The following is a 17,480-nucleotide window of genomic DNA, read 5'->3' on the forward strand; positions in this document are numbered from 1 at the left end:
CCCCTCTCACCACACCATCTATCTCCTTTAAAATGGCTGACTTTAGTCATCCGGTTACTGGGAGGAGGCTAACAAACCTTCAGCCTCAACCTTTTATCTGATTTACTTTTTGGCATGTGTTAAGCAGGTGAAGTTTTATGACGGGAAGAGCAAGGGTCTCACCGAATCTGCCCACTGGCTCGGGAGCTCATTCTCTCCTGCATAGGACATCCAGGCCTGGTTCCTATAGGATGAGGGAGGCGTCGGGATGAAGTAGCCGGTGAAGCCAGGTCTGTTGGCAGCTGGGATGGCGAACACCGCTGGCACCGTATTACCTAGCATGGAGGAAATGGAGGAGGGAGGTTAAGAGAGACTGGTCTGGCAGATCCAGCCACCCAAGAGCCAAATAAAGTCAGTTTCATTGCCTCCGTGGCTGGCGGCTGGATTTGAAGTCTCATTAAAGCAGGTCTGAGCTGAGGGGAGCTTGCTCTGGGCTGTAACATTTGCTGGGGAATTTAGTTGCATTTAAGGTGCAGTGGACCTGGCCATGATGGCTAAGATCCCAGGTGATGTAGCAACAGAGGCAGGTGGGATGTGGTGGAGGAAACCTGGTCGTCTTTCTTTGTGGACCTCTTCGAGAGCCACTGTGCACAGCTGGGCAGGTGGTGCACGGCTCAAGAGCATCTGGCCTAGGGGTCAAGTGGGGCTAAAGTCCAGCCAGTATTTCCTTTGCCAGGGGTGGAGTCTGCACTCACCTGGGGGAGGAAAGTCTTTTTCTAACTTCACCAAATGCAGCATGTACTAGTAGTGCTCTGGATTTTTCCCTTCTTCTCATCCCCTAAAGAGGGAGTTGTGGGCCCAGCCAGCACCCCGCCCACTAGGCCTGCATCTACCCAGGCCTGGGGAAGCTAGGGAAGCAGAGGAGGACTCTGGGATTGGCCTTGGCTGGGGGATGAGAGAATAAAGGTCTCCAGGGGCAGGAGGAGCAGCAGACCTCCACCTGCCATTCAGCCCCACTCACCCTCGCAGTCAGAACAAGTCTGCTGGGACTCAGACCTGGCTTTCTAGAGAAGTGATGGTCCAACTCCCCCATCCCCATCCCAACACCCCTGACCTGCCAGCAAGAGGAAATAACACCTTGGTGTCCAGGTGTTTTTCTTCTAGGAGAATGTGTATTTCTAAAGAGCCAAGAAAAAGAACTAAAAGAAATGGACTTCACTGATGGAATTTCTAGACACCATGAATGCTTTACTAAGTTTTGGCAACCGAGTGCTTACAGTTTTAGCCTAAAACGTATGGTTTGAATCAACTAAGAAACCAATTATGTCATGTACAAACCTCAATGTTCATTTCGGCATTGTTTGTTATAGCAAAAAACTGGAAACTACCATTATGTCCATCAATAGGGAAAAGTATAAACTGTGGCTCATCATAGAATACCACATGGCAGTTTAAATGAATGAACTAGATCTATATAGTATGTGTATAGCAACCTGGAGAAATTTTTTTAAAACACTGTTAAATAGAGAAAGTACAAAAGGAAATGTATGCCATGATTATCATTATGTAAATTTCAAATACGTTAAACAGTAATATATACTGTTATACATACATGGCAAAGGATTAAAACCTATCACTTGGGGCCCGGGATCACCTTTTGGGAGAAGGTGAGTGAAATGGGGGTGGATAGCTGTATCTGGAATGCTTTAAAGATAAAACCAAAAAAATTGAACTGAAGTCTGGCAAAATGTTAACATACATGCTGACTTTAGCATAACTTGGGATTTTGCCTGATTTCAGATCTTTTAAAGAAAGAAAAGCAGCAGCTCTTTTAGCTGGGGCTCCTGAAGTTACGAGGGGATCCAGAAATGCAGTGGCTGTGATTCCTGAGGGTGGTAGGTAGAAAGAAGATTGGATTTGGGGGTTTAGGGGAAGACAGGGCACAGCAGCAGGGGTGGGGGACACACTGGAGCTTTTCCTCTCTTGCCCACCTGAGTAATTTAAAGCCGACTGATCCAACTGCGCCACGGACACGGGGCCTCTGGACATCTGCGTGAAGGAGGCGCTGTCGTGCAGCTGGGCCGGCTCGGGCCCTGCAGACTCGGCCATTCTGGTCTTGCTGCCGATGTCTGAGGTGGATCTAGATGGGGCAGAGGGACTGCGTTAGCACTGTCCCAGACCTCAGGTGGCATCCCAGGCAGGAGGAGAGCACCCTGTCACCTTTGGGCGTGGACAGCTGCCTCCAAGCCTCCTGAGGGTGGTAGGCCCGGAACTGGATTTATTCCCAGATAACAAACGGCCTTCTAGGGACACCAGCAGGGTAGGAGGCACCCAGATTTGTAGCAGCTGTCATGGTGGCCTGAGCTGAAATCATTTGTAGACATTCAAGGTCAGTTCTCCCCTAAGGGTGGTTCTCATGTCTCTGGGTGGTAGAACATTTAATTTCCACATAAAAGAAGAAAAGCAATTAGCCCTGGGTATTAGCTGGGGATGGTCGACCCAGGAGGTGATGACATCATTAGCAGCCAATGGGAAGGCTCTGTCTGGAGTGCCTGGTTGCTCCCTTCTCATGGAAAGGGGACCCGGGACAGCTGGGGAGCCACATTCCCTGTTCCTAACTGACAGGAAGCACCAAGCCCAAGACTCGGAAACTGGGATTGACTCCAGAGAGCAATGAGCATTCTAACAGAACTTTGTTTTGGTGCCCGGGCAATCAGAGAATCAAGCCCATTTAACACATCCTATTTCCACTTAGTGCTCAGAAGGCCATGTAAGAAGAGGGCAGCTTGGGCTCTGCAGATGCGGGCATCTCCTGGTTTTCCAAAGGGTCCTTCAGCCACAGACCGTTCTCCCTCACAAGCATCACCCCTGGCCTGAGGCAGTTTCACAGAGGGACTTCAGGCTCCCCTAAAATTAGTCCAATGGGAGAGAGGCAAAGACAGCTGCAGCAGGTCTGGCCCCCCACAGGGCCGCCCTCTGAGCAGAGCAGTGGCTGTCGCAGAGCAAATGACAGCCACAGCAAGGGAGAGCACAGGAAGCGGAGGTCTGGGTTCCAGCTACCTTCCCTTTCATTATTTTTATTTTTATTTTTTGAGACAGGGTCTCACTCTGTCACCCAGGCTGGAGTGCAGTGGCACCACCTTGGCTCACTACAAACTCTGCCTCCTGGGTTCAAGCGATTCTCCCACCTCAGCCTCCCAAGTAGCCAGGATTATAGGCGCATGCCACTATGTCCACCTAATTTTTGTATTTTTGGTAGAGACGGGGTTTCACCATATTGTCCAGGCTGGTCTCAAACTCTTGGCCTCAAATGATCCACCCGCCTCAGCCTCCCAAAGTGCTGGGATTACAAGTATGAGCCACCATGCCCAGCCTGCGTTCCCTTTCCAAGCCTGTTTCATCTGTAAAACGACAGGGGTAGACAAACTCATCTCAAATGTTCCTTCCTGGTCTAATCCTGAGTTTATATGAAGGGCAGTGTCCCCCTGATATGTGCCAAGAGAGCAAATGGTATGGAGGGGCCTGGGAGGAGACAGGTGGTTGAAAGAAGAAATAAGAAATTGATGCTGGCCTTCAGCAAACCTCCCACAAATTGCTGGTATGAGGCCCCTCCAATCCGGGACCCTCAGGAGTAACTGAGAAGCCCACTGCTACTCTCCTAGGAAGGTCCAATGTGGAGGCTGTATGATGTGACCATTCATCAGGGTGGGGTCTCCCTTCCTTTCTTCCTCCCTCCCTCTCTGCCTGCTTGTTCCCACAGCCCTGGCTTCCCACACGCAGTTCCAGGCATCTGCTACTTGTTCAGAAAACCCTTCCTGGGAAAATTTCTGAGTTCTGCTCCATAAGCAATTCTGAGACCCTTTTCTGGGGAATCCCGGAGCTTTTGAGATCATCTAGGCCCATGTGCTTATGTTACAGATAGAGAAACAGCGATGGAGAGGCAAGGCCAATTCCTGGGGCTGTACAGCAGGTCAGGCTCTGCTGCTTTCCACCCAGCCTCGGCTGGCAGCAAGAGGTGACGTCTATACCGCTCCACATTCTAAACCACTGGCGATGACAGCAGGGTCTCTCCTATTCCCTCCTATTCGGAGGGAAACTCCTATTTTTCTTCCCCACTCACAAAGCCCAGACCCATGATTCACAGATAGGATGTGATTTGTGTGTTGGGGGAAGCTGGAGTGGGAAGGCCAGGGCAGTGGTCCACATGTACCCCAGGGCATAGGTCTAGCCTTTCCGAGTGCTCAGGGCTTTTGTTCTTCTTGTCCATCCTTATTAAAAACATGCACTCGTTATATTTTCATAGAGCAAAGAACATGCTTAACATATGTGTTGCGATTGAGATATCTGACTTCATACGTTTTCAATCTCTCCCTCTTGGAAGTCAAGAGTTGGGGTGGGTACCCAGACGTGCCTGCCCCTCCCTGGCTTCTCAGACACTACCCTTACATAACCAAGGGACTTTTGGTAGCAGCTGTTGTGGTGGTCTGAGCTACAGTCATTTTCAGATGTTCAAGGTCAGGGTCTGAGGCTTTCCAGGTATGGGACAGTTGACCTTGGGCTTCTTTAACTGTGGATTCTCAAGAACTTTCTGGTTAAAAAGCACCGTGATCTGCTCATTCATGGTACTTGGGATGCCACAGGCACATGGCTGTCTGTACAGGTGACACACCCTGAATGGGGTGGAGCATGAAGGAAATTTGATGGTGCTATTGTCAGGTCAGGGTACACAGGACTGACCCTTTTCCAAATATTCCAAAGAAAACAAAGAAAGGAACGTGTTACCGCCTGAGAGAAGCGACAGCCACAGGACCAGTCCGGGGAGGTACGGGTGGAGGCGGTGAGCCCATGACCATCTCAGGAAGCTGGGAAAACCTGTAAGCCTGTGAAAGAGACAAGCAATTCAGGGAGCGCTGTTAACATCCAGGGTCGATCAGCACACAGGTTCTTGTTTGAGGAGGAAGCAAACTTCCAAGGGTCAGACTCTGCCTCCTTACTCAGACTTTTTCCTTAGATATTCCCTAACATGTTTCCAAGCCATCTCTTCTACTGCACCTCCCACTACTCTCCACCTCGCTGGGGCCACTGTACTTACAGGGCCCTCCAACTGTTCTCAGAGCACGCCAAGTTCTGTCTCACCTTGGGCTTTTATTCCACCCGGGTGCCTTCCTCACTGTTCTTCTCAGGGCTCCACGCTTCATTGCATTCATCCAGCCCCAGACTCCCCTAGAGCCCCATTTATCTATTTTTCATTATGGCAATGATCACTCTCTGACATTATATGGTTGCTTGTTTATTGATGATCTGCCACCAACTAGAATGTAATAAGGGCAAGGGCTTTGCTGTCAGAGATCTCCTTATACCTGGAACAGTGCCTGGTATATAACAGGTGATCAATAAATATTAGGTGATTAAATGGATGAATCGTTGATTGTGTTTTACTTTCTCTCAAGAGAGAGCAGGTTTAGTGGAGAAAAGCAATGGATTTGGAGTCAGGAGGTATGTGCGAAGGTCCTAATGAACAGACTTTAGGTCCTTCGGCAACTCAAGTGACCTTTCTGGACCTCTCCTGAAATGGGTACAACAATGCTTGCTCAGAGGGCTGCTGAGAAGATCAGGTAAGTCTGTGTGTGTGTGTGTCTTTTGCAATCTATAAAGCGCTATTCAAAGATAAAAAGACTAGAACTGTCACCAAAAAAATGCAGACTTTTATCAACATGTGAGAGGATAAAAGCAAAACAGACAGAGTCAGACAGGATTAGAAGGAGCCAGGCCACAACCTCCTTTAGCAAGAGAAAATCTAGAAATGTTCTCTGGGAAGACAAAGCTTTCTTTACTTGCGCTTCTCATCCATTTCTTTCTTCAGGTATTCCGCCCATCAGATCTCTTGAGGAGGAAGATGACAGGATTTTAAACCTGAAGGCATCAGGACAAAAAAACAGCAGCACAGGGGATCCACAAACAGGATTCTTTCAACGGAATGAGGTCTTCTCCCTCCAGCATGATGGCAGACTACATCTTCATACGGGCCAAACCACTCAATAACAACGAGGTCCAGGATTAAACCTACTTTTTAATGCAGTGTGAAACTGCAAGATGGCAGGGAAATCCCAAAGGACCATTCCCCTACCCCACACCTCAGCAAACTAAAACAAAACCATGAGCTGAAACCAGAGGTGGGAATGCTAAAGGTAAGCAAATACGAATGGCGAAGTGGCCCGGAAGACAAACGCCATAGTGACAGTTGATGAAGACATCGAGCCTTGGAACAGGACGAGGTGAGGTGGCTGAACCCAAGGCACTCACCTCCAACACAAAAGGAGGCTAGCATTGGTCCCTTCTAGGGAGGGAGGATGGATGGCAATGCTCCCAGCTCAGGCAGAAGCAATTGTAAATCCTCTTTGGAGGAGAGTATCCCTAAAGCAGTCTCTCAGGATTAGCATAGATTAAGATGAAGCAAATGGAGCTCATGATTAAGACCATGAACACACCAGAAAAGAGAAGTGAAAGAGAGTAGAAAAAACAAACAAGATTTAGACCTTTAAGGACTTTAGAGTTCGGAATTTCCAGACACAAGACAAAAAATAACAATGTAAGAAATGTTTTTAAGAAATAATTGACCAGGCCGGGTGTGGTGGCTCACACCTGTAATCCCAGCACTTTGGGAGGCTCAGGCGGGCAGATCACGATGTCAGAAGATCGAGACCATCCTGACTAACACAGTGAAACCCCATCTCTATTAAAATACAAAAAATTAGCTGGCCGTGGTGGCAAGCGCCTGTACTCTCAGCTACTGGGGAGGCTGAGGCAGAAGAAACACTTGAACCCAGGAGGCAGAAGTTGCAGTGAGGCGAGATTGCGCCACCGCCCTTCAGCCTGGGTGACAGAGCAAGACTCTGTCTAAAAATAATAATAATTGACCAGACAGATACTATTAGAAATGATCCAGCAGGTTTGAAAAAGAATAGAACTTTCAGAAGTGAAATATGATTATTAAAATAAAAATATTCAATGTAGAGGAAGTAAATAATAGATTAATCACAAATAGAGAATTAATAAACTAGAAAATGGAATTAGGGAAATTACTAAGAATGACGCACAATGGGCCGAGAAGACAGAAAATATAAGAGAGAAATACAAGACATAGAGGATGGAATGAGCAGGTCTAACATACAGCTAACCAAAGTCCCAAAGGAGAGAAGAAGAAAAACAAAGGTGAGGCAGTATTTGAAGAAGCAATGGCTAAGAATTCTCCAGACTTGATAAAATAAGTAAATTAATAATTCCAAGTAGGATCAATAAAATAAAACACACATCTAGATACATTGTAGTGAAACAGTAGAATACCAAAGGCAAAGAGAAGATCTTAAAAGCAACCCAAAAGGCATATCACCTACAAAGGGATGGCAATGACACTAACAAATGGCTTCTCATTAGCACCCAGAAGACATAGAATGCAAAGTGCTCAGAGAGGAGTCAACCTAGAAGTGTGCTAGCAATACTATCTTTCTAGAACAAGAATGAAAGAAAACATCTGCCCAGATCCAGAAGTACTGACGAATCAATATGGAAAGCTACGTTACTGTGCTGCACTTCCATTTTTTTTTTTGAGCATCAGTAAACAATGTATGCAAAGGCAGCATACAGGGAACCAAATCTTCAGCTCCACTAGATCCTAAACGTCTTGGAGTGCAGTAACCGTATCTGTCTTATTACAGTAGTCCTGGTCCATTACCAAGCAAAATGTCTTGCACCTAGCCATGTTAAGTAACTATTTGCTGAATGAATGCTGAGTGAACAAGGAGTAAGGCGATTCACGCTGTTATCTTGATTCAGCCATTCACTTTCTCTGGATATGTCATTCAACCTTTCTGAATCTTGTTTTGGTTTGTTTTGTTTTGCTTTCCCTGTGAAATAAGGCATTGGCCTGTCTCACAAGCTTCCAAACGTTTCTTTAGCCATGACACCATTCCAGCAGACCCTAATACGTAGACAGATGAAAGCAGAGCTTCTCTGGTTGAAGTTGGGGAGGAGGTGCCCTGGTGAATGTGGCCCTTCACTTACCTGTCTAATGACCCTCTGAGGACCTCCCTGAACCCTGAGGTTCTGCAGACAGCAAATCCTTGTCCTGGAGGTCCTTCCAGCTTTATCCTCCATGATTATCAATAAACCAAGTAAGGCACTTCTTTCCCAAGATAGACAAAGGAGATTTACAGCCCCTCTTCTCTCTTCTGGCCTCTCATGCTATTCAGCGGAGGAGACAGACAACCTATTTTTATCTCAGGTTGCTGGAAGCCTTATTCTGTAGTCAGCAGAGTTTCCCAGCCAAGAAAAGGCTTTCTATGCCTGTGGATGTCCTATAGCAGTTCACCCAGAGAACCGATTAAAAATTCTGAACTTCTGACAAGCAGCAAGGGAATTCCCTTCTTGAAAATTTTGTCAGGTACAAAGCAAGATGACACAGGAGATCAGGCAGTCCCTTTTGGGCTGTATCCTCAGGGTCCTGGGGCAGCCATGGGAGCCACATAAAACACAGAGGTGGCAGCCTATGCCACGTGCTCATGAGTTGAAGGAATCCTCCCCCAGGTGTCTTCTACCCACTCCTGTGCACGTTCCCCCTGGTTCTAAGTCCTCTTGTCTTTGCCTTCTAGTTCCCTGTCTCATGTATTTGGAATCTGGTTCTCTCCTGGCTGCTCTGTGATAGGAATCCATTGGAAGCTATTGCATGAAACTGTTGCCAGGCTCTAAGTTTCCAGTGCCATGATGCTGGCTGTGAGGAACACCTAAGGACCCCATCTTTTGGGGTCCCTGCCCTCTGGCCAGGAAGGAGATCAAAGACTCAGGACTGAAGGCAGTTGGGTTGCAGGCCTCCAAGGCTGAAGGAGGCTGTGTGTGACTAGAAGAGAGCACTCTTTGGGCTTAGAAGTTTGGTTGTAACATGGAAGGGAGGAAGGGAGGAAGGGAGGAAGGGAAGAAGGAAGGGAGGGAGGAAGGAAGGAAGGGAGGGAGCGAGGGAGGAGGAGAGAGGGGAGGGGGGAGGGGGGGAGAAGGGGGGGGGAGGGGGGAGGGGGGGAGGGGGAGGGCAGAGAGGGGGATGGGGGAGGGGGGAGGGGAGGGCAGAGAAGGGGATGGGGAGGGGAGGGGGGAGGGCAGCGAAGGAGAGAGGAGAGGGGGGAGGGGGAGGGCAGAGAAGGGGAGAGGGGAGGGTGAGGGGAGGGCAAAGAGGAGAGGGGAGGGGATAAGGGGGAGGGGAGGGGACCACAGTCTGAAGTTTTGGGGCTGAGTGTCCCTCAGGAGGGGATGAGGGAAGCGGGTCAGCACCATACTCTCTAGCATTCAAAGTGGAGAGGGAGCCCCGACGAGCCCCAGTGCATGCTGGTCCCTCCTGTGCATATGCATTTCCCCAGGAGGAGGGATCTGGTAAAGATAAACCTCCAGGGTGGCACTACAGGGGTGACAGGCTGCAGGGGACAGCCTGCGGTTGGAAGGACTGGTAAAGGGGTCTTGGGCTTTGCATTAGTGGGGAAAGGCCATTGATAGGGCAAAGTCAACCTATCCTCCTTAGAAGCCCTTGTCCAGTGCCAGTGAGCTAGCCCCAGGGCAGAGTGGATGCTCCAATCTTTCCGCAGCTGGTAGCTACTCTGGGTGCCTCTGCATGGTGCCCTCCCACAGCATCATGCTGATCCTGAGAACCCTGCTCCAGGCAGAACGATGTCCAGCTAGAAATAACGTCACATCCTAGTGCAGGAGCCAGACTCTTCTGCAAGGATAGTTCCTATTTAGTTGAAAGCAGAGGGCTTGGTAATTAAAGTCTAACTTTAAAGTAAAAACCCAGTGCTTATTTTGATCTGTCAATTGATCAATAATTACTGAGGAGGCTTCCAAGGCCTCTCACGGGAAATCATAGAAGGTTCAAGCTGGGAAGAGCAGGAGACACGCAGACCACATCCGTTTCCTTAACAGATGGGGACACTGAAGCCCAGAGAGGTAAACTGACTTGTGCAAAATCACACAGCCAGTTAAGGACACCGCCTCGCAAATCTGAGCTCAGGGTGATGTGCTGCACAGGATGGGGGTTTCCTAAGTCAGACAAATCTGGGATTAAATCTTGGTTTTGATCCTTACCAGCTGCTTGACTTCGAGCAACTTACTTAACTTCTCTGTGCCTGCTTTCTTATTAGGTAATGAAGGTGAAAGTATCGTGCCCTTATTTCAAAGCCTGTTTTAAAGAGTAATCGTATATATGAATGTAATATTTGGCACATGGTAGGTACTCAATAAGTGATAGTCCCTTCCCTCTGAGATGGAATAATATTCTCATATAGCACAGGTTGAGAATCCCTTATTCAAAATGCTTGGGACCAGAAGTGTTCTGAAATTTTTTCAGATATTTGGAATATTTGCATCACTGGTTGAGCATCCAAAACTCCAAAATCCAAAATGCCCCAGGGAGCACTTCCTTTGAGTGTCATGCTGGCATCCAAAAAGTGACATGGATTTGGGATTTTCAGATTTGGGATGCTCAACCAGTAATCGTAGTCATCTTTCCTCCACAGTTCTTCTAATCTAGGGCCCTTTCCCTGCCCCAGGGAAGGAGGCACAAAAGACTGAGGAGGGCACAAGAGCCAATTCTTTTTTTTTTTTTTTTTTTTGAGACAGTCTTGCTCTGTTGCCCAGGCTGGAGTGCAGTGATGTGATCTCGGCTCACTGCAACCTCTGCCTCCCAGGTTCAAGCGATTCTCCTGCCTCAGCCTCCTGAGTAGCTGGGGATGACAGGCACCCACCACCATGCCTGGCTAATTTTTGTATTTTTAGTAAAGATGGTATTTCACCATGTTGGCCAGGCTGGTCTCGAACTCCTGACCTATGATCTGCCCATCTCTCCTTACCAGAGTTTCATAAGCCAAAACTACTAAATTGCAAGAGCCTAGGATTTTGAATACCTAAGTCCTAAAACACTCACTTTGATGCCACAAACAAGAGATTTCAAAGAAGTGAGGTTTACATTTACACTCTGTGGATAGGAAGGAGAGGAGAGCCAGAGAGGAAGCAAGAGGTTAGAAGCCAGTGGGCTTGGAAAAGGAGCCCTCTGTCCTGTCTCACCCTGGGGGAAGAGGTGGAGGAGAGGACATAAGTCCCATCAAATTTTGGGGAATCTGAAAGACAAGGGACCTGTGTCTGCCTCCAGGAAAGGCCAGGAATCAGCAACAGCACAAAATTCCCCCTCCCTCCACGGGATGCAGGAGAAGAAGAGTATGGTGGTATGGACGTAGACCAGAAGTGCCTTTAACAGTCCTGTGTGGTGGCAAAGAAGCCGCTGGAGAGGGGCAGGTGCATGTGTGCGCGTGTGCTTGAGCAAGAGGATGATAGAGGAAGGCACAGAGTGAGCTCACCTGAACACACACACAAGCATGGAAGGAAGGAAGGGAAGAATCTGGTGAGGGCGTGTTGAGTAGGAGAAAGAGGATACAGTTATGCTCTGCCTGGATGGGCAACCCGAGAAAAGGTGGGAACAAGGGCTTCTCAGGGACACCAGCCGGAGTGGTGAGATGAAGACAAACGGGGACCAGACACTGCAGCCTTCCCCCTACCCAACATCATGTAGGTCCCCAGAAAATACGGAGGAAGAGCCTGAACTGAGACTGAGCTTCTGGCACGTGGAGAGGATCACAGAAAAAGAAAGAGAGTTACTTTTCTTGCCCATCTGCGTTTGAGGGCTAAGGATTCTCCAGCCTTCCTCTCCCGCCTTCCTTCTCTCTCCCTTATCATGCAGCCTTGCTGTATAAACTGTGGATTTTACTCACTATAAGGGTTTTTCTAAGCTTATAAGGGTACTCATTTGCCAGAGGTAGGTGACTTACAGGGGAGGATTTCTTAGGGCAGTTCCAAGGCAGACAGCCCTATTCCCAATCTGGCCCAGATAGATAGAATCATATCTGGCCCAGCTATGATAGAATGGCCTGCCTTCAAGGACTCCTGCGAACTGGACCATGCTCTGTCAACAGTGACCGGTGTAGGTCCGCTCCTTCCTGGTGTCCTCACTTCATCAAACCACCAATGACTTTTGTATAACCAGAGGTGGAAGAAGCCCCAGAATAACTGGCATTGAATCTCTCATGCCCTGGGCCAGATGGGAGTTCAGAACAGATTCAAATTGATTTGGAGAAACACAAGAAATGTAACATTTCCTTTTTTTTTTTTTTTTTTTGAGATGGGATTGTTCTGTGTTGCCCAGGCCAGCCTTGAACTCCTGGGCTTAAGCAATTCTCCAACTTCAGCCTCCTAGTAGCTGGAACTACAGGTGTAGAAATGTAACATTTCTTGAATCCAAGTGTTGTGGCAGAATGGAAGTCATAGCTGATATATCTGCATATTTCATCATTAACAAAGGCTTGGAGGGAGTTATTTGTTTTTATGAGGAGAGGAGGAATAAAAGACCATAAAATTCCCAATTTTACCCTAATGGAGATGCTCCCTTACTAGGGCAATGATAAGAACAGACAAAACTCCAACTGGGTAAGCTGCTGCTTCTTCTTTTTTTTAATAGAGCCAAGGTCTTGCTCTATTACCCAGGCTGGAGTACAGTGGTGTCATCATAGCTCAAGGCAACCTTGAACTCCCGGACTCAGGAGATCTCCCAACTCAGCCTCCCAAGTAGCAAGGACTACAGGCCCAGCCAATTTTTTTTTTTTTTTTTTTTTTTTTTCCGTAGAAACAGGATCTCATTATATTGCTCAGGGCTTGTCTTACATTCCTGGCCGCAAGCCATCCTCCACCTCAGCCTCCCAAATTGCTGGGGTTACAGGCATGAGCCACAAAGCCCAGCCTTGGGTAAGCTTCCTTATAAGAAGATTGTACTCCAAAGTGTGGATATTCAAGTTCTCATCAGAGCCTGGAAGATGTCCCTACAAGTCACTTTGGCCAGCGGGTAGAAAGAGTGTGGGATTTGAAGTTAGGCAGCTCTAGGTTCTAACTCCAGTTCTGCCATTTACAGCTGCCTAAACTTGGGCAAGTTTCTTTACTTCTCCAAGCTTCGGTTTCCTCATTGAGTACTTTGGGATAATAATATTGATCTCATAGGGTGGTTGTTGGATTAGAATAGAGAATTTCTACATAGCACTTAGCTGTGTCCAGTAGACAATGGGAGCTCAATAGATGCCAACCTTGCTGTTATTGTTATTACCATTAATTCCATCTGTAAAGAGTCTAGTGGGGAAGATGTGTTAGCCCTGTTGTCTTTTTTGAAATTCCCTCCTCTGTCACCAACAGGAAGACTGTAGGATGTTTTCATTCTGCTTGGCACAGATCCATTATGACTGCTAGCAAAATTGGATTGGACATTAGATGTGGAGTCCAATTTCTTCACAGAGTTAACGGGTAAAATATGATCAAGAGTCTCCTGAACTGCACTGCAGAAATCCCAGGCCGCCGGCAGTAACCTTTTCCATGATATAAATGCCATTAGCCTGGCCTAGTGTATTTAAACCACCAGCTTCCAATTATCTTCTGGCAGAACTCAAAGCACCCTCTCTTTAGAAGACAGAAAGTAATCACAGTTATCCTTCTAAATTGCCATCTTTTCTACGGATTTCCACATTATCATAGCACAAAAGGACTCTGTATGAGCTTGGGTTAAGAATCATCATTATTTCTACTCTGTATTGTTAGCTATTTTCTCCTTTCCTGAAAATATGGACCTCATGGGTTGTTGATCAAGAAGGAAACCTTAACAACAAAAGAACTACCTTTAATAATGTTCTGGTTCAGCCAGGCGTGATGGCTCACGCCTGTAATCCTAGCACTTTGGGAGGCCAAGGCGGGTGGATCACCTGAGGTCAGGAGTTCGAAACCAGCCTGGCCAACATGGTGAAACCCCCCTCTCTAATAAAAATACAAAAAAGTAGCCGGGCGTGGTGGTATGCATTTGTAGTCCCTGCTACTCAGGAGGCTGAGGCACAAGAAGCGCTTGAACCTGGGAGGCAGAGGTTGTAGTGAGCCGAGATCATGCCACTGAACTTGTACTCCAGCCTGGGTGAGAGACAGAGAGACAGAAGAAAAGAAAGAAAAGAAAAGAAAGAAAAGAAGGAAGGACAGACGGAAGGAAGGAAGGAAGGAAGGAAGGAAGGAAGGAAGGAAGGAAGGAAGGAAGGAAGGAAGGAAGGAAGGAAGGAAGGAAGGAAGGTTAGTTCTAGTTTGATGACCCATCTCTCTGTTGTGTTATTTCACAGTCCTTTTCCACTGTAGGTGGCTTCATTTATAAAATATACATAATGCTGATGTTTTTGTCCTTGCCACAAACACTAAGCCACAAGTATAACAAACAGAACCATTTAAGTTTTCATCATATGACCCACAATGGATTTTTTTTTAGATGGTTTTACAAAATTGAGATACGATGGCTATGGGCCATCGCATCTTCTCAGCTGTTGGAAGACTTGATCTGGTTGTCTAAGCCTTCCTCTCTGAAACCCAGAACTCATCCCAGATTCCCAGAATCTGGCATCTATACATGCACAAGGCATTGTCTATCACAGTCTATGGTTTATAAAACTATGTCTTTTTTAAAAGATATATTTTAGATGCTATGGTGATGAATGAAATGCAAACTAATTAAAATTGTGATTTAAATCACAAAAACTTATTAACTTCTTGGTTTTTTGACTAAGATCAAGTGTAAATTACAGAAGCTTTCAGTCATTGGATGTTTTTTCAAATACGGAAATATAATTGCTACTTAATAATCACAATATTCTTTTTTTTTTCAGAGACAGGGTCTTACTGTGTCACCCAGGCTGAAGTGCAATCTCACAATCTTGGCTCACTGCAACCTCTGCTTCCTGGGCTCAAGCAATCCTCTCACCTCAGCCTCCCAAATAGCTGGGACTATAGGCGCATATTAGCCACACCTGGCTAATTTTTGTTTAGATGGGGTTTCACCATGTTGCCCAGGCTGGTCTCGAACTCTTGAGCTCAAGCGATCAGCCCATCTCGGCCTCCCAAAGTGCTGGGATTATAGGCATGAGCCACGACGCCCAACCTATGAATAATATTTTTATAGCATTTACTATGTACCAAGTATTCTTACAGTACCTTACATACACTAACTCATTTAATCTTTACAAGTCTAGAAAGTAGCTTATTTTTCTCATTTGTAAAGACTTTAAGTAATTTTCCCAAGTTACAAAGCCAGAAAGTGGCTGTCAACCTACATAACAGACTTGTTTTTTTTGTCTCTAAAAACAATGATGTTTATTTGGGAATGGGTATTGCAATGGGAATACCCATGCCATAGTAAACTGTGTTCAGGGAGGTAAAGGAAGACAAAAGTTTTTAAAGGAAAAACAGGGAGGATTGCGTAATTGTTTTGAGAAAATTATTCTCGGCTGCAAAAATCAATGACAAGTGTGGTACCAGTTCAAGCCTGGACAGGCAGTTGCTGGACAGATGTCCTCGCACAAGTATTTTTTGTGTGTGTAAGGTTGCAATGGCCTTTGTGCAAGATTGTGATTTTTGCAGAGTCTTTTGTGATAGTTATTGCTATCAGGCATTTATGCATGAAAACCCTCCCTTCCTGGCCTTCTCTGGCTCTGCTTGCCAGGTTTTTAAAATTTTTCATTTAATTTTATTTAACACAAGTGATTCCATTCTGATTTTGTCAACTTTCATCTGGTAGACCTGAGATTTAAAGTCGAGCCACCTGGCTCAAAGCCTGTGCGCTTAACCACCAGGCCACACAACCCCTTAGCATGTGGCTCTGAGATGCCTTTCGATATTTAAAATGGGTCTCAGGCTTGAAAGTGTAGGAAACCACCAGTGCGTGAAGAACACGGTCAGCCATTTACAGGAGGGATATTAGAAAAGGCAATTCATTCTAAAATACATTATGGCTGGAGAGAAGGGATTCTCACGTGCATTGCCCACAGGAGTCAAAAGCTTAGGCTTTGGATCATGGGTGGAAGATGGGATGATAGGATGAGGGCCCAGCATAGTTCATCTCCAGATCCCAAAGCTTTTATCTGTAGAAGCCCCTGCTCTGAGTCTCCTGTTGGAACTCACTGGGCAGACTGACCCGATGATGGCAGGTGGGTGGGATGAACGACTTACCGGCCGAGGCAGGCTGTACTGATACATTTCTGGGCGGTAGGTCGGCACCCACTGCACCCCAGCCCTGGGCCGCGTCATGGTCCCCGGAGCGCTGGTCACCACCTCCGAGTAGGGCAGGTGCTGGGCTGAGCCGTAGGCTTCTTGGTGCCGGCTCTGGCCTGCGTGGCCCGCAGACGCCAGGCTGAACGCCTCCTCCAACAGCATATGCATCTGCTGCCTGACCTCGTCGATGGATGGCTGGGAGCTCAGCGTGGAGGTCTCCGAGTGGCCTTTCACCTGCCGAGACCTGGAATAGCCCCGGGGCTCATGAACTCTGTCAATGTTGGTTTCCTCTATGATTTCAGGCTCAGTCTGTGGGAGGAAACAAAGCCCACTGATGTGTTAATTAACTTTCCTTCCCATGAAGGTGCTCTGCAATTTACTCTAAAACATTCACTTGAACAGATGCTGGTATGCATCTGTGCTAATTTAAATTATATTCTACGTACCCTATCCAGGAATTCACACTAGTCGGGTAGTCAGTGTCCTCTATCAGGAAGTCCACACTCTGAGTATGGGTGTGCACTTCAGTTGCCCATAGTTTGACCACCGCTGCAGGCTGCCTGTTAGTGTAACAGACTTGAGAAATGGCTTTCACTGATGACATTAATGGTACTCTCTAAAATATTTTAGAGACATTCCCCACCTCTATGCCTTCGGGTATAAGACCCTGGAATGTCTTGTAATCTACACCCAGAGGGGTAGCATTCTAGATTCACTCCCTAAATGGTCCTCTTTCCAGCCATTGGTTAAGGAAGTGCTGATTGCCTGATGCTAGTTATCAGAGAGAATAACAAAATCCTGCTTCTAGATCACGGATCTTTTTTTTTTTTTTTTTGAGACGGAGTCTTGCTCCGTTGCCCAGGCTGGAGTGCAGTGGCCGGATCTCAGCTCACTGCAAGCTCCGCCTCCCGGGTTCAGGCCATTCTCCTGCCTCAGCCTCCCGAGTAGCTGGGACTACAGGCGCCTGCCGCCTCACCCGGCTAGTTTTTTGTATTTTTTTAGTAGAGACGGGGTTTCACCGTGTTAGCCAGGATGGTCTCCATCTCCTGACCTCGTGATCCGCCCGTCTCGGCCTCCCAAAGTGCTGGGATTACAGGCTTGAGCCACCGCGCCCGGCCTAGATCACGGATCTTAAGGCATGGTACACAATCAGAAGCTCTGGGGGCGAGGCCCAGCAATATGTGCTTTAATATGCCCTCCAGGAGATTCCGATGCCCGTTCAAGTTTGAAATCCACTGATCTAGAACATTCTCCTGCCTTTCTTCACTGAACCTTTCATTCAGTGCGCAGCTTCAGTATCAGAGTGGGCAGACAGCTGGGACTTCATAAGCTTCCAGAGCAGGCTGCATGGATGGTCT

General features: G+C 47.2%; 1 protein-coding gene across 1 annotated transcript in view; it reads right to left on the reverse strand.

Annotated features, from left to right (window-relative positions):
* Positions 1 to 17,480, reverse strand: part of KIAA1549L (KIAA1549 like) — a 126,854-nt gene that overhangs the window by 12,868 nt on the left and 96,506 nt on the right. The window contains exons 16-19 of the mRNA XM_025356643.1: positions 16,081 to 16,431; positions 4,762 to 4,859; positions 1,971 to 2,119; positions 163 to 314 (exon numbers count right to left, since the gene is read on the reverse strand). Of these exons, the coding sequence (XP_025212428.1) occupies positions 163 to 314; positions 1,971 to 2,119; positions 4,762 to 4,859; positions 16,081 to 16,431 (750 nt within the window). The remainder of the gene's footprint in view (positions 1 to 162; positions 315 to 1,970; positions 2,120 to 4,761; positions 4,860 to 16,080; positions 16,432 to 17,480) is intronic.

The sequence above is a fragment of the Theropithecus gelada genome, chromosome 14, assembly GCF_003255815.1.
Source record: "Theropithecus gelada isolate Dixy chromosome 14, Tgel_1.0, whole genome shotgun sequence".
NCBI classification, from domain to species: Eukaryota; Metazoa; Chordata; class Mammalia; order Primates; family Cercopithecidae; genus Theropithecus; species Theropithecus gelada.